The following is a 25523-nucleotide window of genomic DNA, read 5'->3' on the forward strand; positions in this document are numbered from 1 at the left end:
GCAAATGTCCCAGGCGGACATTGAACTGCAGCAAATATCTTGATTAATGGATCAATCTTCACAACACTATTGGCTGTGGGTGTACATCATCGGTATAGTTAAAGAAGTCAGGGTTGTAGTTCATAAAATTAGCATTTTTATAACAGCTTGAGATATAATTTACATACCATAAACATTAACCCTTTTAAAGTGTGCGGTTCGTGTGGGGTTTTTGTATGGTCTAGGGCTGGGCAGCCATCATCACTAGATAATTTGAGAGCATTTTCATCACCTCAAAAAGAAATCCTGTATCCATTAACAGGTACTCCTCGTTTCCCGACTCCCACCCCTGGCAGCCACTAATCTCTTTTCTGTCTCTGTGGCTTTGCCTCTTCTGGATATACCATTTAAACGGAATCATGTAACATGTGGTCTTTTGTGACTAGCTTCTTTTACCCCCGTAATGTTTTTGAAGTGCATAAAATCAGCATTTGTCGTAATGTTAGGACGCGAGGTTGAGTTGAAAAGTCTCCAGGTACCCACCCCAACTCCTGGCCTATCACCTGCTCTCATTTTCTTTTCTGTTTTTTAGGCGGGTGGGGGAGGAAGGTAATATGCTCTTATTGAGATATAACCTACATACAGTAAATTACAAGACTTAATTATAGAGCGTGGCTACAACCATGTGACCATCACCCACCTAAAAATGCAGACTGTTAGAATCAGCCTAGAGGCCTCCTTGTGCGCCCCGTTCCTAGTCATTACCCCCACCCCCAGGTACTTGCTGATTGTGTTTAATGTTAGTCTTCTGAGTGGCTGTCCCTGCACACCCACATGGAACATGTGGTCTCTCACAGGCTATGCCACATTCGGATTTCAGAACAGATGTTTTCCTGCTGCCACCGGGCCTCGGTCACTGCATTCATGACTGTTGGTTCCCGTGGGAAATAAAGCAACACTAAACCTCCCAGGAGCCCCGAGCTGTGCACTCTGTGTCCTCCTCGTTCTTCTGGGCCCAGTGACCTCCCCCCCCCAACCTTGTGAGCCTCCTCCTTGCCCGGGGCTCCAGCTTTCCTTCCAAACACCAAGGCTCCCTCCACACCGGCCGGTGCAGGGGGGAGGGGGGAGCCGCACCCTCCATCAGGTACAGTCTGAGGCAAACGCTGAGCTCCAAAGTGAAGTCTTTTGAGGGGAAGCCCCGATTTGTGACAGAGGCAGCCCCCTGTCCCTGCCACTTATCTTGGCCCACTGTGGTGGTTTGCCAGCTGGTTTTTATCCTGATCAGCAGGGTATTCCTCTCATGCGTGCAATTCCGTGTATTCGCTTCTCTGCCGAAATAAAAAATCTTTTATTCGGGAAATTAAGTTTTCATTTTAAATTCACTTTATGGTCTTTGAAAAACTTTCGTTTTTGTGTGGTCCAGAGCTATAGGTTAGCATTAGCATTTAAATAGAGGTATTAACCGCGCTCAAAGACCTTCCTCTTATAAGGTGCCCTTTCTGGGAAGTTTTTCAAATCTGATACTTTTTTCTTCCTACAAAAAGAATGCAAATGCTATATATATTTTCCCCATCAAACACCCTTTTCTTTATTTATAGACTTAGGAGAACGGCATTGTTGAACAGTCTCAATTTAGTCTTTTTATATGGAAAAGGCCAGTTTAAAAAAATTGCTATTCTGTCCCTCCATGCCAGATTTTCTCTGCAGACTCTCAGAACGAATTTCCCCGGGGTTAATTATATCCTGTTATACCTCATATCCCTCCACACACACTCCCCAGACTCAAATCCCGATTGTAAACGAAGAATCTGGGGTAAATTCTTGCTCTGCAATAGGACGCTCTCAGTTACCAGTGTTCCCGGAATCCCCATGGAGAATCCCACGGACCAGGCTTGGAATCCACTGTCAGTCCATGAAGATTTGTGACCTTTTTCTCAGATTCTCACTTTATCTGCCAGGCTAGGGTTATCAAGCCTGTTGTGTGTGGTCAAGAGATTAAATAAGATGATGGTCGTACTCCTAATTGAGAATTTTATGTATGATTATATACATCTTAGTCCTGTTAGAGACTACCTGATGCGTAATTGATGCTTAAATGTTTGTTGAGCAAATAAACAAAGAATGGTTTTGAAAGGCACGATATCAGCACTGAGGAAGCTACAGAGAGTCATAAGACATCGGCTTTGGCATCAGAAGCCTGCATTCTGGGAGAAGATAATAAATATATATTATGGTACATCCAAACAATTGAATCCTCTGCAGCCATTAAGAAGAATGAGGCAGGTCAATATGTACTGAAGTATAACCATCTCCAAGATATATAGTTAAGTGGGAAAAGCCAAGTGCAGAAGAGCATGTAAACACCATTTCTCTTTAAATATGCGTGTGCGTGCATGCGCAGACACACTCATGCGCATGCACACACACACACACACAACTACGCTGGGATATGTATAAAATGTATTTGGAAGGATACCCAGAAAACTAGTAACAGTGATGGGCTCTAGGAAAGGAAACAGGGTGGCTAGCTAGGAGACAGGAGTGGAAAAAAAAGGCTTAGTACTATATGCTTTTTTGTACCTTTTATTTTGCTTATTTAACAAACACTTGTATATTAGGTGCCAGGCACTGTTTTAAGCACTTTACAGGTATTAGCTCAATAAATCCTCCTAACACTCTATGTGGTAGGTACTATCGTAGCCTCCTGTTAGACCCTAGTAACTTTTTTTATTTTATCACTAATGACCTCTTTCAAAAGCAGATACTGCTCAGAAAGTCACATGTTAAATGGGGGGCCCATGCAGTAGCAGAGAAGAAAGAAGTTGTTCAGAGGAGAGCTTCATAGAGGAAAGAGATTTCATCAGTCTTGAGGTTTATTTAGGCTTTGATACATAAGTCCAGTGCCAAAAAGGACGAAGTATGTTCTAGGGACATTGACTAGCTCAGTTTGGCTTCAATAGAAGATTGATGCAGGGGGAGAATGGAAGAAAGGGTGGAATGGGGGCCATCTTGGATGTCAGTGTTAGAAGTTTGGGGGCTTGACGCTGTTGACACCAGTGAACACACAAGTTCTTTTGTTTTGGGTTTGTTTGTTTGTTTGTTTTATACCGAATAGTAATCTGATCTGGTTGGAACCAGAGAAGATTAGTCTGGGCGAGTGAGTGAGCTTGAGAGACTCCAGTAGGAGATAGCTGTCATAACCTACTGAGAAGAGACTCCGATCTGCGGTAATGAGACTGGAGATAAGCAAGGAGCATAAAAGTTGTTACACCTGGTGACAATCAGACAAGAGTCAAAACTGACATTGATATTTTGAGGTTTTGCAAACTTTGGAAGTTAGGCACCTGATAAGGGCATCTAGTAGAAATGTCTGGAAACCCGTGAAAATGAAGCTTGGATCTGTTGAGAGACCAGATCTTGAGGAAGAACACCTCATGCACAGTTAAGACTTTTGGAAGCAGAGAGAGGAGAAGGGCCAAGGCCTGTCTGTGAGGAATGCCTGCAGCGAACAGACAGAAGAGGAGCCAAGAAAGAAATGGAAGAATCTGAGGGAGCTGGAGGAGGACCTAGTAACGTGGCTTAAAGAGAGTTGAGTTCAGAATGGAAAACCGTCAAGGGGAAGAGGACTAAGTAAAAGCCATTGTGTTTATCTACTATGATGTCATTGGTGACTTTTTTAAATGTAATTTCAGATAAAATGGAGGCTTTAGGAGAGACAGTGAATACAAATGATTTGTTCAAGAAATTTCATAATGAAAAGGAGAAAAGAAATAAGATGAGAGATAGAGTAGACAGAGGATTGCATGAAGGTCTTGGGGTTTGTTGTTTGGATTTGGGTTTTTTTTGTTTCTTGTTTTTTGTTTTCAAAAGAGGAGAAACTATAAGGATGTTTGAAGGCAGACATGAAAGAACCAGGGAAGGGGGTATATACTAGATACAAGAGTTCAAAACAAAACAAAACCCTAGCAGGGTCCTGACAGCGTTGGGATCAAAGGCAGACGGTTAATCTTAGAAAAAGGAAAGAAAAGAAATCCCTCTGCTGAGGCACAAGGAAAGGATTAGTAAGAAACCATTTCAGTGAGGAGAATATGATACCTCGTACGATCCTGAATATCCAAAGACATACCATATACAGGGCCAGTACAGAGTCCATAGTAAATATTCAATAAAAGTTAGCTGTTATTGCTACCGTTTTTACACGGCAGGTGTCCTACCATGTCATTTGATTTAATCCTCAAACTTAACTTGTGATGTTACATTACCTACCCCACGTATAAATGAAGAAACTGAAGTTTGGACAAACCAAGAAGTGTCCAAGGTCATACGCATCAGATAAAAGTTGTGGGATTCGTGTCTAATTCTACCAGAGAATGAAAGAAAAGATGGAGGATTGCGCATCATGAGCCAGAAATGGGTCTCTTCCCTCTGTCCTCCCCTTCTTTATTTGCCACCAGTTGGCCCATACCGAGATGCTCCATATCTCCCTCCTGGAGCAGTGTCAGAAGACCCCTCTGCCTTTCACATGGAATAGCTATTTTATTCATAGTTCCTCCCCACTCAGTGTCAAAGAATCACAGACTGCTTTTTACTTTGTCCTCTGTCACTTAATGAGAGGGACTGACTGTTGGCTCTCTCAGTCATTCATTCCTTTTCATGATTCCACACCCACTAGATGTCTTGTTCTCGGGCCAGGGGGTAATAAGGAGTGAGACAGAAGCCAACCCTATCACAGCCCCTGTGTTCTGGGAGGGGGCAGCAGACATTTATGTAGTAAATACTTACACAACACTTAACACCGTCCCAGCCACTCTTCTTCGTCATTTGATCCTTGTAACAACCCTGTATTACCATTTCCTTGCTCAGATGAATAAAAGAAGTCACCGAGAGATTAGTAAATTGCCCAAGAGCATAGAAATAGTAAGAGACAGAACTAGGATTCAAACCTAGGTCGCTGGCTCCTGGGTCCGTGATCTTAACCACTCTAAGACGCTGTGTCTCTATATGTACATACATTTTTAAAATACGTATAACATAAAAATACAACTGTCCCCAGAAAACATTTTTAATATACATTTATGTTTAGATGAAGATCGATGCTAAACAGAAGTGAAGCTCAGTAAAAGGACAAAGCTTGGTAAGTGGGGCAGGTATCCTTTTCGAGAAGGTGGTCAGGGAAAACCTCGCTCATTCATAAGCTGACATTGGAACAAACATTGGACTGAATTTCTTTTAATCCTCTAATTTCCTCCAACCTTTTGTCCCTTTAATCCCATTTGATGCTCTTTTCTGATTTTCTTTCAGTTGGCTTAGGGTATAAAGCAATACAGAACTATGAAGCACAACAAAGGGGGGTTATCATCACCTCCTTGACCTATAACTGGTACTTTTTTCTTTTTTTTTACAGGTAGTAAGAAAATTCTCTGGTTCCATGTCCTTACACCGCCCCCCCACACATACCCTCACAAACCATTTTTACCAGTGCTGTTCTAAGGTTTCTCCCCACTATAAAATGTAGAAGCGTAGAATTTCCTCTAGAGAAATTCTCTTGGGTTTTTCCAACATGTATCTCATTTCATTGTTTTCTGCCCCTAACTCTGAATTCTCTGGAGTCCTTTACATTCTTTCTCTTTCTTTGTTGCTGTTCACAGCCCTTCCGCATTTAGTAACATTTGCCCTTTGCGGCACCTGTATGTGCTCGCACATTAATTAAGGTATTAAGTGAGATCAGTTATAAGCCAGTGTTCTCAGCATTCACTAGATGGTTTCTCTCTGAATTTGTTGATTTGCCTTTATCATTACCCTTTGTTTGTTCTTCAGCCTGTGTCCTATCAGAGGTAGCCATTCAAAATAAATTCATATTGCTAGTTATATTTTTTTTAGAGGCGCTGTATAAAATGGTTCACTGACATCCACATATATATCAGCCACAGTGGTCTTTTCATCCACCAAATTCACATTGCTACCCAAAGCTATCCATCACATTTGTCAGAGTATTTGGGTTTTTAATTAAACCCTGCTGGATATGTACATATTTCCATTAGCTCTTTCTGATTTAGTCTATCATTTTTCTAATTGACATCGGTTCTGAATCACATGTCCTTGAATCTCAGATGGCCCATTTTGTAGCTTTGGTTTATTTAGGTTTTCTCGCTTCTGTAAATAACCTGAGGATTTAGTAAATAACACCCTGGAGTATTTGCCATTGGGACCTGCTGATTTGCATATGCTCATGCTTTTCAAATAATCTGCTGGGTTTTTTTGTTCCTCTGCCAAACCCATTTTTCTTTCTGGCCCTTCAGTCCTAAAAGATACTTTTTTTTTTGGTCTCAGCAAAGTAGAGAAATCCCCTATAACAATATTGAGAAGTATGCTGGGGTCCCTAACTAAGGCCAAAAATCATTAGTAAGGGTTTGAGTAACTTAGCCAACTGATGGCTGAATTAACAATTCTTGCATCTAGGCTCCCCAGCAGTGATGATGGCTTGCAGTGAACTATCCATTCAGCTCTACCCAGACCTTGTCTAAACACACTTGTGAGGTAGCTGGCTAGGGGCAGAGTCAATGGCTAAAGAACAGAACTAACTGGCAGCTACTGGAATATTCTAATGGCAAGTTCTTCCATCGAAGCCATGTAGTCCATGCCTATCCTCACTGACCTTTCTCCCCAAACACTTACAGGTAGAGAAGGATCTCCATATTATAAATATGGAAACCCAACACCAGTTACCCCTTCACTTCTCCATCCCATCACTAACTGGTAGTCACTGGAGCAGAATCCTGTCCTTGGCTTCTGTTCCTTGTCTAGCACCCTCCCTTTTTTCTTCTTTACCACATACCAAGAGAGAGGAGCAGAATGGGCAGGCTGGCTGGCAAGCCCAGATTTATTTTACTGTAAAGTATTTACCTAGTGTCCTAGATACCTTTGATCTGGGTCTGGGTTGTATTTTTTAAAGTGTAGATAAAAGAAGCTTCTTGAAGCCAAGGACTATACCTCTGTAATTTTCTCTGTTATATAGTAGTCCCCCCTTATGTGCAAGGAATGACTTCCATGACCCCGCCACAGATGCCTAAAACCACGGATAGCGCTCAACCCTATGTATACTATCTTTTTCCTATACATAGTACCTTTGGCAAAGTTTAATTTGTAAATTAGGCACAGTAAGAAATCAACAACAGTAACTAATAGTAAATAGAACAATTATAACAATCCACTGTAAGAAAAGTTATGTGGTCTCTCTCAGAATATCTTGTATTCATCCTTCTTGTGATGGTGGGAGATGATGAAATGCCTATGTGATGAGATGAAGTGAGGTGAATGACGTAGGCATGTGATGTAGCATGAGGCTGCTATTAGTGATACGTCAAGAGGAGAGTCATATGGACCATGGCTGTGGACCATGGTTGACCGCGGATAACTGAAACCGCAGATAACAAGACTGTGGATAAGGGGGCATTACTGTATTAACTTTTAAGATGTTATTAGAGCTTTCTAAGTACTAGTGATAATAATACTAGATTTTCCTTTGAAGAAATCCTTTGCATTATTTATTGAAAAGTTGATAAATGCTTAAAACTGAAAAAGCCATAGGGCCTCTGAATTATTTTTGTTCTGCATATGTCAGCAACCATTTCCCAGATGGCTAATCTGGGAAATATAGATAATATACAGCATAAGGGCCTTGTGCTAGTTGGTAAACAATATGTAGCTTTGAGACCACCAAAGTACATAATACTATCTCCTTTTATCAACCTGTGATCTTCGATAAATTATTTTTTTTAATTGAAAAAACTCTCTAAAGTGATATTCAGCACAGTATAACTCTCCTTAACCCGGATTCACCTTTTGATAATCAAAAGAACGTTTACAGGAGTATGAGACAAACACAATTATGCAAGTAAAATGACGGACCTAAATAAAAATCACAGAACAAGAGGGTAATTCTATTCACTCTTTCATATTTCATTATTTGATAACATCAGAAGATGAATCCATCAGAATTGCTTTGGCAAGGCAAACAGAAATGTGCCTGATCAATATTTATTAAAACCTTCAAAATGGGAGAAGGAGTTGAGCAGACTTCTTAATGGACTGAATAATTATTCATACAAATGGGGTTTGACCGAAGGCCGTGCCAGACCAGAGAGACACAGTTTTAATTGTACTGAATTTAAAATGCAGATCTTCCTTTAGCCCTGCTGCAGAAAACTTAATTTAAAAAATTATCTGATGGAGCAGAGAGTGACATATGAATCCTTAAGTTGTTGAGGAGAAAATTTCAGCCCCAGATATTATAAATTTAGAAGGTGTTGCGAAGGTGGGGAGCAAAATTTCTAGCTGAGGGAACCAGAAGAAATTTTCTTCCCATTTCAGGGACTATCAGTGAGCTTGGGAGAGGGTCATCATCTCAAAAGTGGTGGACCTCCAAGGAATTCCTTTGTTTTGAGTGGTGGTGTTCTCCGAAGAGAAATAAAGCAAGGCTCTGGAGGCTGCTATCAAAAATATCAGAGTAACGTTCCCGAGAAGGATGAACACAGCCAACTTTAGCTTTTAACATCTCCGCAGGAGAGACACTTGCCGTTACTACTGAAGCATGCTGGTTATCAGAACTCGGCCAGCAGGTAACTGCGGTTTAAGCACAGTGCTGTCCATGAAGGCCGTGTGTGTGTGCCACTTTCCATGAAGAAGATGCAGGTAGATGCCCCTTCAAGCCTGCACAAGCCTTAGCACAGCAGATTCTCAGGCTCTGACTTCCTCTTGAATGATTTTCTACTGCCACCAGCTGAGGCAATTTCTACGCTGTCTTTTCTAAAGACCGCACTTCTCTTCTGGAATCCCCTGATCCGAACAAAAATCTGCACCCAGTCTGTTGTCAGGAATGTTAAAAACCATCCCTATAGAACCATAAATCTAATTCTGCCCCCACCTCTCTGAAAATTATTTCGCTTTTCTCTACCTGAGTTTTCTCATTCCCGAAATGGAAATAACTTCCCCGATTTCAAATTAGAATTTTCAATCATGTCTGTAATAAACTCTAAGCTCTTTGAAGGGGAAGACAAATGAGAGCAATTATATTATATTTTTTAATAAACTAATTTATTCTTCTGACACACAGGATTACCATCCATTTTATTATTGGTCTGGAAAGTACACATCTGAGCTAAGTTTACACTTGTTCAGAATGTTTCCAAATCAATCAGTGCAGCGTCTCACCTACTACGTACGGTTCAGGGAAAATCAGCATCAGCTAATTCTGATGGAAGCCTGTGGTTTTTAAAGGAGCAAGCGGAGGACGCTATAAAGGTTTTAAAATCCAAAAATGCTTAAATAGCATCTGCTCTGACCTCTTTGTTTTCCATATGGGAAGCAGAAGTCCAGAGAGCCGACAGCCTTTGCCCAGGGTCACACAACCAGTTAGCGGGGAGTGAAAGACTTAACCAGAATCTGAGCTCAGTTGATCTCTTGAGTATTTACTTCTCTCTAAGTCGTTCTCCTATAACTACCTCTTAATTATTTATGGGATGATTATCTAGTTTATGGATTATTCAGTTCCTTTCTTTTTCTCCATTTCCCTGCTTATTACCATGGACGCCATTGAGTGAAGAGAGAAAAACAAGAGTTGAATGTTTTATCCAACAATTTAGTGACCCATCTACTACTGGGTTTTTGATTAAAGTTCTCAAAATGCTGCAGCTGTCGGCTAAAAAGAACGTGGGGGGCTACTGTCAATACTAAGTTATATTCAGGTAAAATTTTCCTCCTTCAAAATTTAAATTTGAGAAGTCTAGTTCAGAGCCCAATTCTCTTGTTGACATTATTACTTTCATTATCTCAGGAAGGACTAGATGAGAAAGCCTTTACAGTGACTTTGCTTAATTATCCCTCTTCCTCAAGGAAGTAATCAGTCAGAAGGGCAGCCAGCTTTTGGAAATAAAGGTCGCTTTGTCTGTTACCCGCTTGGAAAGGGGCAAAAAGCGAGAAATAGGCGACAAAATGAAAAAGCCAAAACTCATTTCTGTAACTTTTGAATGCTGACTGGACAGCATGACTTCATTATTTGTTTCAGAGTGCTGAATTCCCAGATCAAATCCAGTGCTGTTCAAATATAACTACAAAGTGTGTAAATGAATTTTGAATTGCCGAAATACTGGCTTGTTCCATTACAGTGGAAGGCAGAGAGTTGAGTTCGTATGTGGATTTTATTTTGTCCCTATTGCCTGAATCAGGACTAAAATTTGCTATACAACTTTTCTTTGCAGTTAGTACTTTTGCTTTTTACAGCTTCCATTCTGTCCATATTATAGTGGCTTTGGAGTGAGTACAGGTTCACAGTCCTTGATGTTGAAGCCTTAGACAGATAGCCCGGTTTGCTCATCTGTGCAGCGTGGATGATTGCAGCAGCTACGTCACAGGGTTGAATATGGCAGTGCACCTAAAATTTAGACATTATTATTAATAGTACCTCAATCAAGACAGGTTCTCACACCCGGCATGAGACATAACTAGGTAGCCATGGAAAATACAGTTTTTCGGGGCGCCTGGGTGGCTCAGTTGGTTAAGCGACTGCCTTCGGCTCAGGTCATGATCCTGGAGTCCCTGGATCGAGTCCCGCATCGGGCTCCCTGCTCGGCAGGGGGTCTGCTTCTCCCTCTGACCCTAACCCCTCTCATGCTCTCTGTCTCTCATTCTCTCTCTCTCAAATAAATAAATAAAATCTTTAAAAAAAAAAAAAAGAAAATACAGTTTTCCTTCAGGGATTTAGGACTCTGGACCCCACCCTGTAAAGGGAGGCAGATGGCAAAGCTTTCCCCAGGGACTGTGGACAGCCCCCAGTTAGCACCTTCTTTCCATCCCTACCCCCAGACCCTCGGGACTGCCTGCAGGTCCAAAATTGACAGTTGCTGTGTGGGAATAGCTGGTTTTATCGGGGCTTGCTTTCCTCAATTTACAAAGAAGAGAGCTGAAACTGTTTGCAATAGCTTTCAGAGATGCAGTGATAACTTTTATGATGAGTATGGCAGAGTGGGAGGTAGAACCAGGGATGAGAGACTAGGATGGTCCTTGCTTCTTGTTTATGGAAATTTCTGAAGAGCCCTTAAATAAGAAGAGCACTTATACTCAAAATATACAAAGGTATCAACAATTTGTTTATATGTACATACAGACTTATGTACATTAAAAAACAGTAAGTAGGTGAAAAATGGTTTAACTTCGTGTATGTTAAAAGAATATGAGGAGGTAGGTGCAGTCCTGTGTTGTTGGTAGGAAGAAAAATTGAAGCAACTTTTTTAGGAAGCAGTTTGGCAGCATTGCCCAAGTCCTAAATACTATACTTGTCTTTGACTAAATCTGCTTTGGAATCTATCCTCAGGAGAGAAAGTGTTTAAAATTGGAGACAAAGGGGCTCCTGGGTGGCTCAGTCGGTTAAGCGTCTGCCTTCGGCTCAGGTCACGATCCCGGGGTCCTGGGCTTGAGCCCAGTGTCCGTACAGGCACCGTGCTCGGCGGGGAGCCTGCTTCTCCCTCTCCCTCTCCCGCTGCCCCGCCCCCTCACTCATGCTGTCTCTCTCTCTCTCAAAATAAATAAATGAAATCTTTTTTAAAAAAATAAATAAATAAAATTGGAAACAAAAGTGTCCAATAGTCTGTCAACCCACATATTTCAACTGTAGTAGAGAAATTGGTAGAACATCACATATGGAAAACAAACACTGGAAGGAAATGCAAAAACGTGGTATGTCTTTATAAAGGATTTATAGGAGTAATCTTTTTTTTTCTGTTTAATCTTTGTGTTGAGTCCATATAGTCTATATGACATGTAAATTAATTTCCCAGCCAGAGAAAGATAAAATAAACTCCATTTGAAAACTTTTATTTTTTTTTTATTTTTTTTTTTTTTTAAGATTTTATTTATTTATTTGAGAGAGAGAATGAGACAGAGAGAGCATGAGAGGGTCAGAGGGAGAAGCAGACTCCCTGCCGAGCAGGGAGCCCGATGTGGGACTCAATCCCGGGACTCCAGGATCATGACCTGAGCCGAAGGCAGTCGCTTAACCAACTGAGCCACCCAGGCGCCCTGAAAACTTTTAAAGAGGAGCCCTGCCCAGCTTCCCAACATGCCCTTCCTGACCTCCCTTGTGTAGATAGTTGCCAACGCCATCAATGGGGAGAAGGAGTTACAGTTCAATACCGTTACAAAAGTAAGAAGAACAAAACACAGGGAAGAACAGCCCATTGCAAAAGGTAACGTGAAGAAGGTATGAGAACATAATCTGTCTGCACCAGAACAAAGTATGGACGCTGTCAGATTCTGGACTGGGCACAGGAGACCAGTCTAGGTGACACCCCCACCCACCCCCACCGCTCTCCTATTGCTCCACCCGCCTCCCTCTACACTCAGGCCACTGTGGGAACTGCTGCCCAAAGGTGCACAGCAAAGAGAGAGAAACCATGGGAGGAAGCCACCTCCACCCATCAGGGTGACCTGGAACTCTGGTCTCCAGAATAGGATCCTTAGTCCACGTCTGGCAGTTGGCTCCCGAATGTTATGGGCTTTGAAGAGACTTGCCGTATAAGTCATGAGCCAGAAAAGGCCTAAATCAAATGTGTGTTCGCTGATCCCATCCGGGCAGCTAAGTCCTGTCTCCTACAAAATGTGATACCTGGAAGCCATGGCTGCTATTGTAATGCTTGATGATAAAGATCAAGCTTTCATTTTCCTGGAGCTTCAGTGAGTGCTGGTAAATTATTTATCCCAGTTGGGTTACATGATTTCATTTCCGCGTGTCAGTGTTTATCCTGGAGGCCCATTCTAATTGTACAGTTTGGGGGCATTTTCCTATTTTCTCCTTGGGGCATCTTGTAGAACCCTTTCTCTACCTCCAATTACAACTGTTGCTGTGCTGATTTAGTGTCGTCTTTGCTACCGGGTACTATTCTGCAAGATGAATGAATTTCATTCCATCTTTAAATATTTATGTTTCTTCATGACCTAATATATCATCATGGTTATGGGTAATTTTTTTCCCTAACTGCAGAAAATACACCATCAGTTACCTGTCGATTTTGTTTAATAACTCAGCTTTGCAGTTCTGGGACAGTGTTCATCTGAGGCTCTAGAGGACTCTTTTAGTCTCCGAGTCCACTTCAGAGTGTCATTCTGGGATTTATAAAGGTCTTCATTGCACAGAGGATATTGAAACGTTAAGGACTTAAGTGGCTCACCCTTTATCACTTACCACACTGGAGGATCCAGGACTAGAAATCCAGGCATCTTTGTTTTGTTGTTTGCTCCCAGCATGGAACAGTGGTCTCTGTAGAAAACCAGCCAGTATCCCTGGAAACCATTCATCAGATTTTTCAAAAGAAATCCAATTTCATCTGGTTAGATGGGCTCGATGTTACTTCTTAAGATAAATGATGAAAATATCAACATCATAATACAAAGAAACCCAATTCTTTTGGTTTAATCTCAGTGAAAAGCATAACCATCCACTTACTGCTTCTGTCTCCTTCCCTAATGGTTTTAGGTCCTTGGCTCAAGGAGATGGGAATGGTTCTATAACTCTTCCCACACCAGAGAGACTCTGGGTCAGAGTCCCAGGTGGTTCGGGACCTTTGGGAATCACAGTAGCTGGGGTGGGTCCTGAGGAATCTGCACTTTTCATAAGCCCCCCAAGCACTTTCTAGCTGGAGAACCACCAGCCGAGAACTGCAGCCATCATGTCCCTTCTAGCTTTGAAAGAATCATGAGCCCCCCAATTCTCTCTCATTACATTAGTTAAGTCTAAATTTGAACATGTACTCTTTTCGAGCGAGTTTTAAAAGGTGTTCTTAGGTAGTTCCCTAAATGGGCAGCTCTCTCCCTCACCTGTGCATCCATGGGAAACCAACTTAGATGATGCAGGGGGCCCCATTTCTCAAAACAGGGGCTGGTATCAGGGAGGGAGCCACGGTGTGCCAGGGGACATGTGAAGCCATCAGATAAATATGATGCATCTTCCTGCAGCATCAGGTTTTTCTTAAAATTTGTATTTTTAAGTTACAACAGATGTATTGTGGAGTATGGATAGTTCACATGGGTTTTATGCTGAACATGAAGCTTCAGAAAAGTTCCTGACCGTATCTGCTACTGGGCTCCCAGAAGTCTGCAGGCTGGAGGCTAATTTGCCTCTTCTATTAGAAGTACCTCTGTCTACATCAAGGTTACCTTTGACCAGTGATTTCTAAATATGTGGTTCCAGGAAGTTAAAGTGAACGCTCATTTACAGAAAACTAGCCCCAAGAGGACCCTCTACACAAGGATGTTGACCCTTTTTGCTGCCTGGAGTCACTCATAAACTTGCCAATATAAGATGAGCACTTATTATTCCTGCCACTATTTAGGAAATATTTGTGAAAGCGTATTCTTTTTTTTTTTTAAGAGTATGTTAATTAGAAAAGGAGGTTTAGCAGAGCAGGAAAAGGAACTAGCCATGTGAAAAGACACTAATGCCCTTACTGACCATATTCCCATTGTAACAACAATTTATAAAATATTCTTGAAATTATGAGCTCCCAGAATATATTCCTTACTACAAGGATAGCTTACTTCTCCCAGAGGATGTTCTTTTTATCAAGATGTTCCTGACGAACAAGAAACAAATGCAAGACCCAAGTCCAATGATCCTGGTAGGTCCGCAAGATCCCTTCGTCTCTGGAGTTGCCTTGGGCCTTCTGCCTTGGTCTGCCCCTGCATTGAGGCAGAGCTGCCTTTCCTGTCAGGGAGAGAGAAGGAAGTAAACTGTGCCTGGGAAGGCTTCTCTGTTCTTTGCCTAACCAGCTGTGATAGCATCGCTTGGCCCAGAGCCTGTACTCAACTTTACCTCCTGCGTAATTTGTAGTAAACGTGCAAGTCTGAGCCTCAGTGCAGACTCCGTGAGGGATAGTGGTGGCATGATGTTGGTTTTAAGAAGGGTAAATGGCTGCCTTCTCCTTTCCTGACTCCTACCTCCCCCATCTTCTCTCTGCATTGGAGACTCACTGTAATGCCTGTTTCTCTTACGGGTACTACTCTTCTCTCCTCCACCCAGGAAAATGGCCTTGCGGCCAAATGGATCTCAAGTCTGCAACTTTTTGCGAGAATTATGGCTAATCCCCCGCCCCCCCCAGACCATTCTGTGTACCACTGTCACCTTAATTTTCCAGAAGCACAACTTGGATGGTGCTTCTGTTCTCAACAGAACCTTGGAGGGTAAGGGAGGGAGGTCCTTTACTGACTTGACTAAGTCTAATGTTCTTTGTTAATTGAACTAGCCTGATGTCAAACAGTCTGCCTTCTGGCTTCAACTGCCTTTTCCCACAACTTTGCTGTCCACCTACACTCCCCAGGCTAACCAGATTCCTCTTCCCAGGAGGAGTCTGTGCTTCTGCTCTTCTCTTTTCCCTTAATCTAGAATTTCCTCCCTGGGAGCCCTGCCTGACAATATTGTACCCCATATGAAGTCTTCCTTGATTCTTCACCTTCCCCTCAGCATGGTGGGATTTCTCCTTCCTCTGCTATAAATTTATAACATTTATACTTCCTTCATGTCACGTGGGCCATTATTCTTGTCTGTATCTGTGAAGAAGGAGAGTGAGAAACTTGGGTGCATATCCTGCCACAGCCCCTCACTTCTTTGGGATGCTAAACAAGTCCTGTAACTTGGCCATGCTTCAGTTTCCTTATCTGAAAAAAGTGACTAATAGCTCCCTAGGTGTAGTGAGGGTTAAATGACGCAGTACATGAAAATGAACTTTGTCAACAGAAACGCAATCATTATTTCCCTACTTTTCATTATCTTTCCAACTTATCTCTGAGCTATTTGAGGAGAGAGGCCCTGTCTTGCTCATCATTATATACTTACGTTACTATCATTACATTCCTGTTAATTATTACTATTTCACATAATAATAGCTAATATTTATGGAGCATGTATGTTTGTCGGGCACCATTCCAAGTGCTTTATATGGATGAATTCTTCCAATAACCCTAAGAGGTAGGTACTATTATTATCCCACCGTATGGAGGAGAAAACCATACATTTCACAGAGCCTCCAGCGAATAAATAAATGAATGAGGGATTGAATAAGACAAAAACAGCTTTCGCAGTGCCTGCCAGATGATTATTTCTCTCCTTCCTGGTTCTGCCCCTACTTCGTTTTCTTTGGATCTTCCTAGGTGAATATAACATTAGGGCAAATCTTGAGTGAACGGAGACCCTGAAAGATGTGAGTTCTCCCAGAACCTTCATTTAGACTTATTCTCATGAAGAAAGCTTCACTGAGCTCCAAGAGGACAGAGATCGTGTTTGTCTTGTTCTCCATTATATTCATAGGACCTAGAACAATGTCTAGTGATCGACAAATGCTTATGGAATAAGTAATCTATAAACAGCATATTCATCACCACTGAAACCACATAAATGGCTGACAATGGAGATGGTGAACAGTGTCCCCTGTTTCTTCCTCAGGCAATATTACGAGATGTTATACAACACGGCCGACGAACTCCTGAACCTGGTGGTGGACCAGGGCGTGAAGTACACGGAGCTAGAGTACATCCACGCCCTGACCTTGCTACACCGCAGTCAGACTGGGGTGGGAGACCAGACCACCCAGAACATGAGGCTGCAGCGGCTCAAGGAGATCATTTGCGAGCAGGCTGCCATCAAGCAAGCCACCAAGGATAAGAAAATAACTACGGTTTAATCGAGCACACTGCTGGAGGTGGGGGGTGGGGGCGCTATTTTTGTTTACTCAGTCACACTTGCTGCTTTCTCCGGTATGTTATTTGGTATATTCGAAGCAGACTTGCTTTTCTCTGCACTGATACTTTAGTGGAGAGAAGACAAGAGGATATATTTTTTTTCTGTCTCTTTACTTTGGGCTTTTCATATAAACTGTAACGGGAGTTTGCAGTACAGAATGTTTTGATTTAACGTCTACTCTAATGCAGTCAGTTCCAAAGAGTTGAGTGAGTAGGGTGGGATGGGAGGAAGGTTGTATCAAATTGGACTCTGAAAAAATGAATGCACAAATTACAACTCCCCAACAGTCTTTAGAAAGCAGACTGCTCCCTCAGTTTTAGTCCCTTCTTAAAACACTTCATAGGGTTCTCTTACACAAAGAGTAGATCTTTACTCTCTTGACCCTGTCAGTTTACAATACAGTGAAATAAGCATATGTGCATTGCTTTTTATCTCTGTTGCCAACATCAAATCAGCGACTTCTCAGCTGGCTGTAATTTTCAACAAGTTTTCCTAACCAAAACAGGACCTCTTCAGGGCTACCGGGAGAAGTCCTCTTATCTCAGTCCCTGGGCGAGTTTTGTGTGCGGCCGTTTGTACACAGAATATAGTCAGTGTATTGCCTTTTCGTCTTTACTTCTGCTGCATCAAAACCAAGAGCCTTCAAATTAATCACAAAAATGGAAGAATGAAAGGCAGTCCACCCTCCTCTTGATCTTTTAACCTCTACTTTCCAAGAGTAAATAATGGGTAGAGAACTTTTACTCTCAGTTAAACATTGTTTGGATGTGAGTGATTCTTAGATGCTGACTTGCTCTCGATGTGAGCCCCTAGGTCTTTCTCACCTTAGAAAGATGCCCTGGTCCACTCAGCTGAGTGCACGGAAGATGGGACAGCGTGACATTCGACCTCTGTGCACCCACCAGCGGAGGCCATTTCTAAAGTGTTCCCAGGTGGTTTGGGTGCTCACCTCTCCTGGCACACTGAACCCCGCCATTGCCCCCCAAGTCTCCAAGCATTCCTGCTACCCATGGTTGATATGTCACAGGAGAAAGCAAGGCACTGACTGGGACACACCTGGGAAACATGTGGAGAGGAGAGCAGAAAGGATTTTAACCATACACGGCAGCTGGGCCTCACATTGTGATGATCCAAAATTGTATACCTGTTTGTACAGCTTTGGTCTTGGTAGGAAAAACAGAAAATTAAAAAACGTTTTGAAAAGCTGAAATGTGTGTTGTTTTTCTTGTGTTCCTTGCTCAGCAAACATTCCCTGAGGGCCTAATGTGGGCCAAATGCTGCTAAGCATAGGGGCAGATACTAGACAATGAGGGAGGCCACTCGTTATCTACCTTTAAGACAGAGTATGGGCACTGGATTCTAACCAAACCCTAATGGATGTGCACTCAGAGCTGAGTTAGAAATCAGGACCGACAGTGGGAATTCAGCAGGCAGCCGAAAGATGGTCTTCCAGAGGGTTCTAGAAGGAATACTGTAAATCTGTGTGCTTCAGAGGCCTGGTTGGAAAGAAGTTGAATCCATGTAGGAGAAAACCATGGAAACAACAACATCGTAGGAAAGTAGTCTACCCAAGAAGTGGGGGTGGGAGAAGGGAGATGAGGGAACTTCAAGCCGACCCCTTCGGTTTGGAGGCCTCCTCTTAGTGGCCACAGCTTCCCAGCATAGCTTTGGTACCTTTTCTCCTTCCTTCCACTCTAGGTATAGAACCCTGGGTGGTTACAAGGATACCAAAAGAGCTAGGGGTGGATTGGTGAATGCTTAAGATGGTTTTATTGGATGTGGAAGGGGACATGGGTTTGGCGTAGAATGCCAAGAACACTGAGAACCAGAAGGAAAATGTCACATGGGCTGCTGCAGGGGAGCATTGAGGAAAGTAGAATCCCTGCTTTGCTACAATAATGATAGGATTGAAAAATGTCAGTTCTGCTCCAAAAAAAGTGATCTATGCCTCTCTGTCCAAGACATTCAAGGCACAGATTTCTTTGTAGGATGGCACATCACTCATTTTTTAACAGGTCAAGGACAGTCAGTGTCCTATTCAGTGGATGGTCAAATGGATGCAGATGGAAGGACTCCATTCATAGAAGCCCAGCCCCTCTCCAGGACCTCATTCTTGCCTGAATGTTTTCTCAGCCTGACCATCATTAATTTATGTTTCAAATAGCTTGGGGAAAAACTGTCAAATACAGCCAAGTTGAATTGGCAACCAAACCCAATGATCTTCCTGTCAAGTCCTATCCATGGATGTCTTAGCGCTGCTGCATTCATTCGGTCAAGAAGATGTAATTACCTGTTACAGTGATATGGGATTCATGTAGTGGCAAGCAAGAGAAGCAGTCCCTTAGGACATGGAGCTTATACTTCCAGTCTGACAAAGAGTTACCCAACTTCCACCCCGATCTTACCCTTCCCAGAGTTTTTATTTACCATTCAATCCACCAAAACCACCCTTTCATTTAGGAAGACATCTCCTGGGATTGAGGACTAACATCTTCAGCCTGACCCTCTGCTGCTTGCTTCTGAGCTTTGCCCTTCTGGAAGCTCGGGACTGTATCTCACTGTTCACTGGGCCCTCCCTGGCTAGCCAGAGCCTGAAAGTTCCCCCTTTACCATGTGTGGATGGAACAAATGGATTCCTGCCTCCTGGGTTCCATGAACAGCCTGAGGCCATTGGGTTTCAGATTCTCACGCAGGAGCACAGCTGTGGCTGCCTCCCAGCACCGGGGCACAGAAATTTCACAGTAAAAAACAGAGGCTATCAGGCTTCAACAAGCCCTAGCTGGTCTCCACGCCACTGGAGGCAAAATGTGATGAGAAGCCCAGCCAAGAGGCTGTCCTTGGAGCGGGAGGTGATAGGAAAACAAGGAGTGTCCCCATCAACCAGACTGTGCTTGAAGAAGCAGAGTCTGTGTGGAAATCCACACACCTGAGAGCAATTGTCTTAATGGGGCAGGGACGTAAAACAAATTGGGCCTAATTTGGAGGGAGGGTAATGAGGTACCCAGAAGAAGAAAACAAAGAAAGACTTGGCTCAGCAAAGGTCTCAGCTCTGTCCTAATTAGGCCTGGTTGTTATAAGAAGTGCATAATTAATAAGCGTGTGACCAGATGTGAAATACAGCAGAGCCTTTTCCTGAAATGGAAGTTGTAATGAAGTGTACACAGCTGGAAGGAGTTGTCCTAATTTGGCTGAGGCGGGCAGCCTGCCTGGAATTTTGAAGAGGTGTAGTAGGCGGCCCACCACGGGTTTACACCTGAAAACAACTAATCCTTTTCCAACGGGGCTGGGCTGTAATGAGATACAGCTAATTATCACGAGTGTAATGAGATGCAAAAGCCACTGGAATTGAGCTGGAAATCTCTTTAAAAGGGAACTCAGAGGCAAACCCGAGAGAAGACTCTGCTAATGGGACGAGGTGTGAGTCTGAGGAAGGGTGCGTGGTTTGAGGGGTTGCTTCGACATCCCTGCCAAGGACTCGTGTCTGTAATTAAAGATATTGCTGGGACCTTCACACACCTGCAGCGGGCGTCCCTGGGAGTCTGGGAATGCAGGGACCTGTAAAAGCTGCACATGTATTTTTTTTAAATGTATATACAGCTTCTGTGTGTCCACACAAATAAAAAAAAAAGATGAGGTTAGGAGCTGTCGGGTGAGTGTAGCTCCCATTATATTCCATCCCTTTTATTTTTTTTTTTAAAGATTTTATTTATTTATTTGACAGAGAGAGACAGCGAGAGAGGGAACACAAGCAGGGGGAGTGGGAGAGGGAGAAGCAGGCTTCCTGCCGAGCAGGGAGCCCGACGCGGGGCTCGATCCCAGGACCCTGGGATCATGACCTGAGCCGAAGGCAGACGCTTAATGACTGAGCCACCCAGGCGCCCCTATTCCATCCCTTTTAGAAATGTGGCCTCAGATTCCTGCTGACTTATGCAATACTTTGCATAAGAGGAGAAAAACTGGCCATCTCTTCATCCCAAATGTACTTGCCTACCAGGCTGAGCTTTCTTTCATAAGTGTATTTACTGCAAGCGATCAGGAAAACAGCACCCGGTTTTTGCTATTATTTTTATGATTGCTATTATGTTATTGTAGATATCACTTACTGAGCACTTATTCCGTGTCAGATGCTGTGCTAAATGCTTTACCACATTATCCCAATGAATCCTCAAAAAATCCTATGAGACTGTTACCTTTATCGTCCCTACTTTGCAGAAGAAACCAAGGTTCACATTAAGATGTGGCCCAGACAATACCAACGCCAGAGTTCAGGCTTGGCACCCCTCTCTTCTCATCCCTTGGGGCAAAGGAGAGACCCTCACGTGCTATATTTGAGCTCCAAGTGACGTTCTCCCCAGAGGGAGCCACTCCCAGACTGAATTTAAGACTGCCTTTCCCACTCTTCCTCTGCTGCTCCTCAGCTCCCTATGGCCAATATATCTACAAAATTCTTGAACACAAGAACCTTCGGCCCAGGGGCCGGGCCCAGCCAGCTGGAGGCTGAGGACCCATAGCTGGACCAAAGGCTGGAACATTGGGGGACGGGGACTAAATGCTCAGGTTTTAGAATCCTCTGTACCTTGGGTGGGGGGATGGGGTAACTGGGTGATGGGCATTAAGGAGGGCACTTGACATAGTGAGCACTGGGTGTTCTATGCAACTGATGAATCACTAAACTCTACCCCTGAAACTAATAATACACAATATGTTAACTTGAATTTAATAAAATCTTGGAAAAAAAAAAAAGAATCCTCTGTACCTTGGCTCAGGATGTCACCTCAGCCTTATAGAAGTGGTTTGCTGTTGTATAAACTATGAAATGCCCTAAGCTTCAGTTTCCTCATCTGTGAAATGGGATGATGATAATAATAATAATAATAGCAGCTCCTATCCCACAGTTGCTGTATAGAGTAAACAAGGTGTTCAGCACCTGCCATATAATAAATATGACATCTGCATCATATCTAATAATATTTTGTCTGTTTCTTTGAGGAGCTGTTGACCCAATATCTAGAAAACCTGCTCTGTGGATGTGGCGTAGGAGCGCAACCACCTTGACAGGGCTCGTTGTGAGAAAGCCCTGGGATCTGCCGGGCGGGGCCCCGGATGCTGCTGCTTGTACTTGAAGCCTGAAGCCACCAGACCGCAGCAGCTCAAACTCTGTCACTGCATTGTTTGAGCCCCCTCTCCAGCACAGGACACCTGCCCTCCAGGGTCTGCTTCCCTTTTAGCTGGTAGTGAGTTGGCATCTCATTGCCTGCGCATGTATCGTGCGCATCTCATTAAACTCTGAAGGCTCCAGGACCCGTTAGGGACCAGGCCTTAACAGACAGAACGGCCTTCTGCCCGGGGTTTGAGTTTGCTGTTACTCTTCCAGCCTAGGCTGAGCAATGTCAGATCAGGGATCTCTAAAAGAAGTTCATAAATTGATCTAAGAAAGTGAAGTGGAAAAAAAAGGTCTTTTTTTTTTTCCTCTAAATCAAATCTGGCTCCGAGCTCCCACTTACTATTCTCAGCAAACACCTCAACTGCAGTAATTTTTTGCGGTTTCCTGGTAGGGAGGTAGGGAAGAGGCTTCCCTTCCTTTGGGTTGTGTCAACGTTCCACTGCTAAAGCACGGCGGGAAAATGGCGGTGAAGACAGAATTATCCTCTGTTTCCTCATCACTTCACCACCCCTGCTCCGGATGCCCTCTGCTGCTCCAGATGTGGAAGTCCTGTCTCGTGTCCCCAGGCGTCATCCAGAGGGGGCCTCCTGCCACAGTGTCCAGCCTCCACAGGCATGCCCTACAGTCACCCCCACCCAAGGTCCTGCCTTGCTGGGGGCACTGTGAGCTAGGCGCAGGCCGGAGCTGCCTATCTATTCCCAGCTTTGGGGACCGACACTCCAGGTGGGTCAGTTCTCCCCTCTTTGCTCCAAATGCCGAAGTGTGTTTTCTTTTCCACCACAGGGAGGTCCTAGACCTTCCGAGACAGTAGCCTGCTTAAGGGAGTTTCCCAAATGACTCTCTCCTGTCCCCTCCCTTTATTCTTCCATTTCTGCCCTGAAACATGAAGTTTATTTATTTTTTTAAAAGATTTTATTTACTTATTTGTCAGAGAGAGAGGGAGAGGGCACAAGCAGGGGGAGCAACAGACAAACAGAGAAGCAGCCTCCCTGCTGAGCAGGGACCCCAACGCGGGACTCGATCCCAGGACGCTGGGATCATGACCTGAGCAGAAGGCAGACGCTTAACCGACTGAACCACCCAGGTGTCCCTGAGACAGGAAGTTTATTAACCAGACACCTGGGGGGTAAAGGGAGCCTGGGCTTCAGGGGGAGTCCCCAGATAATCTTCCTATAAGGTAGCTGAGGGAGGGGATATCCCTTTTATTCTAATTTGGGGGGGAGCAATGACATCAGTTTCTCAATACTGCATCTGTTGTGGATTCATAAGAGCAGATCAAACTTTGGAGAGCATTTGTCCCCACCATTTCACTTTTCTGAGTGGTCAAGTAAGCTCCAAGAGAGGGGTGCCTGGGTGGCTCAGTCGTTAAGCGTCTGCCTTCGGCTCAGGTCATGATCCCAGGGTCCTAGGATCGAGCCCTGCATTGGGCTCCCTGCTCGGCGGGGAGGCCTGCTTCTCCCTCTCCCACTCCCCCTGCTTGTGTTCCCTAAATAAATAAATAAAATCTTAAAAAAAAAAAAAAAAAAGAATCTCCAAGAGAAGAGAGTGCGGACACTTGGTGACTGAGGCGGGACCAGCATCTAGATCTCTTGACTGCCAATCCCAGGGACCCTGCATTTGGGAGCCCACACGTGCCCCTAACAGGTAAGCTACCAAATAGAGTGGTAGAAGGCAAGGCCCTGCCTTCAAAGACATGACATGTTCCCATGGAAAGAACAGGGCAACATACCTGATTTCGTGCTCTCCACCTTCCAGGATTATAGTAGGATTGTCTTTCCTGTCTCCTCTGTGTTTGGGTGGAACGATGTGATCAGGTGGCCAATGAGTTGTAGGTAGAAGTGTGACATTTCCCAAAGCATTTAATTACTGTGTGCAAGCCTCCAGAGCTCACTGCCCCCCTCTGCCACAACATCAGCAACATGCCAGATGGCGACCGTCCAGTGTGCTTGGGTCCCAGAAGGAGGACAATGCAGAGCAGAGCCCCAGCTGACATGCAGTTGACATGTGATATAAGAACAAAATGAATCTTTGTTGTAAGCTGTTGAAATTCGGGGGTTGTTTGTTCCTGCAGCATAACCTTGCTTGTCCTGACTAATATGCACGACAAAGAGACTGACCTTGATGAGAGCAGAAAGAGCAAAGGACTTTTTTAAAAAAGGATGAAATTATTAGCATCAAAGAGAACTGGTTGAGTGGAGTGATGGGAATAGAAGCCAAACTTAGGGACTCGAGAGAGCAGAGATAGTTCCTTGCCAGTATCCAGTGCTCCGTCAGCACATCTGTGCTAGAGACAGAAGCAGCAGGGATGTGTTGTTCACTGAAGGAGTGACACTGGAGCCTCCCACTTTATTTACATCTTTTAATGTTTCTGCCTTCTTCCTTGAACTCCCGATACTCCTGGTATTAGTGGGCCACCTACACAGGCCTTAGTTCAGTATTTTCGATCATTCATAGGAAAGCTTCTAGAGACACCCACTACATACAGAGAAAAACAGAGCATTACAATTAACTGTTTTAAAGCTTGAAAATGCCTTACCAAGGGGCCACACATCTCTGCTCCTGAATTTTCTCTGAAGTCTAATCATCTCACTGGGCCAGCGAGATGATTAGAAGCTTTCCATCACAGGGCCGTGCAATACCAATCCCTAGAATTGAGTTTTTATCCTCTGATAACCTAGGTCCACTCACAAAAACATGAAAAAGACTGGCAGAGGGCGCCTGGGTGGCTCAGTTGGTTGAGCGACTGCCTTCGGCTCAGGTCATGATCCTGGAGTCCCGGGATCGAGTCCCGCATCGGGCTCCCTGCTCGGCAGGGAGTCTGCTTCTCCCTCTGACCCTCCCCCCTCTCATGTGCTCTCTCTCTCCTCTCATCCTCTCTCAAATAAATAAATAAAATCTTTAAAAAAAAAAAAAAAGAAAAGAAAAAGACTGGCAGAAAAATGAGTTTTCTGTTTCCCTACCGTCTTTGTCAACAGCCCAGAGTTCCTTGTATTTCTCTGGTGTTCCAATGGAAGTAAATGTTAAAGGTTGTGAAGGATATCTGAAGTTGCAATTTTAAAACGAGGAAACATAACACTGAAATGCTGTTAACTCAGCTAATTTTAAGATACTAATAAAGCACAAGGAACTGGGTCTTTTGGTACTTAAAGAGCTACAATTCACTCATCTGCAAGATAGGAAGCATTAAAGTGTTTTCACAGGGATTATAGAAATTCTTAAGTTTTGCAGGTTTATTAACTATTATTGTTTGCTTGAATTTTTATTTCCATGTTCCTAGATACAGTTAGTCATGGCACAGGTCCTGCCCCAGCAGACCCCTGAGATGGTTGCACACTGCCCTAGACCCTACTCAGAGCTTGGAAGGGAAGTAAAAATATCTATGTAATTTGCCCTGCATCCCACCCCTCCATTGAGGACTGATTTTCTTAGTCCATTCTGGCTGCTATAATGAAATACCAGACACTAGGTAGGTTATAAGTAATAGAAATTTATTTCCCACAGTTCAGGGAAATCCAAGACCAATGCACTGGCAGATTTGGTGTCTAGTGAGAGAGCCCACTTTCTGGTTCATAGATGGCACCTTCTCACTGTGTCCTC

At 43.7% G+C, this 25523-nt stretch overlaps 1 protein-coding gene across 1 annotated transcript in view; it reads left to right on the forward strand.

The window, feature by feature from the left end:
* Positions 1 to 17972, forward strand: part of EXOC4 (exocyst complex component 4) — a 729394-nt gene extending 711422 nt beyond the window's left edge. Inside the window, exon 18 of the mRNA XM_036091687.2 lies at positions 16466 to 17972. Coding sequence (XP_035947580.2) covers positions 16466 to 16703 — 238 coding nt within the window. The 3' untranslated portion in view covers positions 16704 to 17972. The remainder of the gene's footprint in view (positions 1 to 16465) is intronic.
* The last annotated feature ends 7551 nt before the right edge of the window (positions 17973 to 25523 follow it).

Source organism: Halichoerus grypus, chromosome 12 (genome assembly GCF_964656455.1).
Source record: "Halichoerus grypus chromosome 12, mHalGry1.hap1.1, whole genome shotgun sequence".
NCBI classification, from domain to species: domain Eukaryota; kingdom Metazoa; phylum Chordata; class Mammalia; order Carnivora; family Phocidae; genus Halichoerus; species Halichoerus grypus.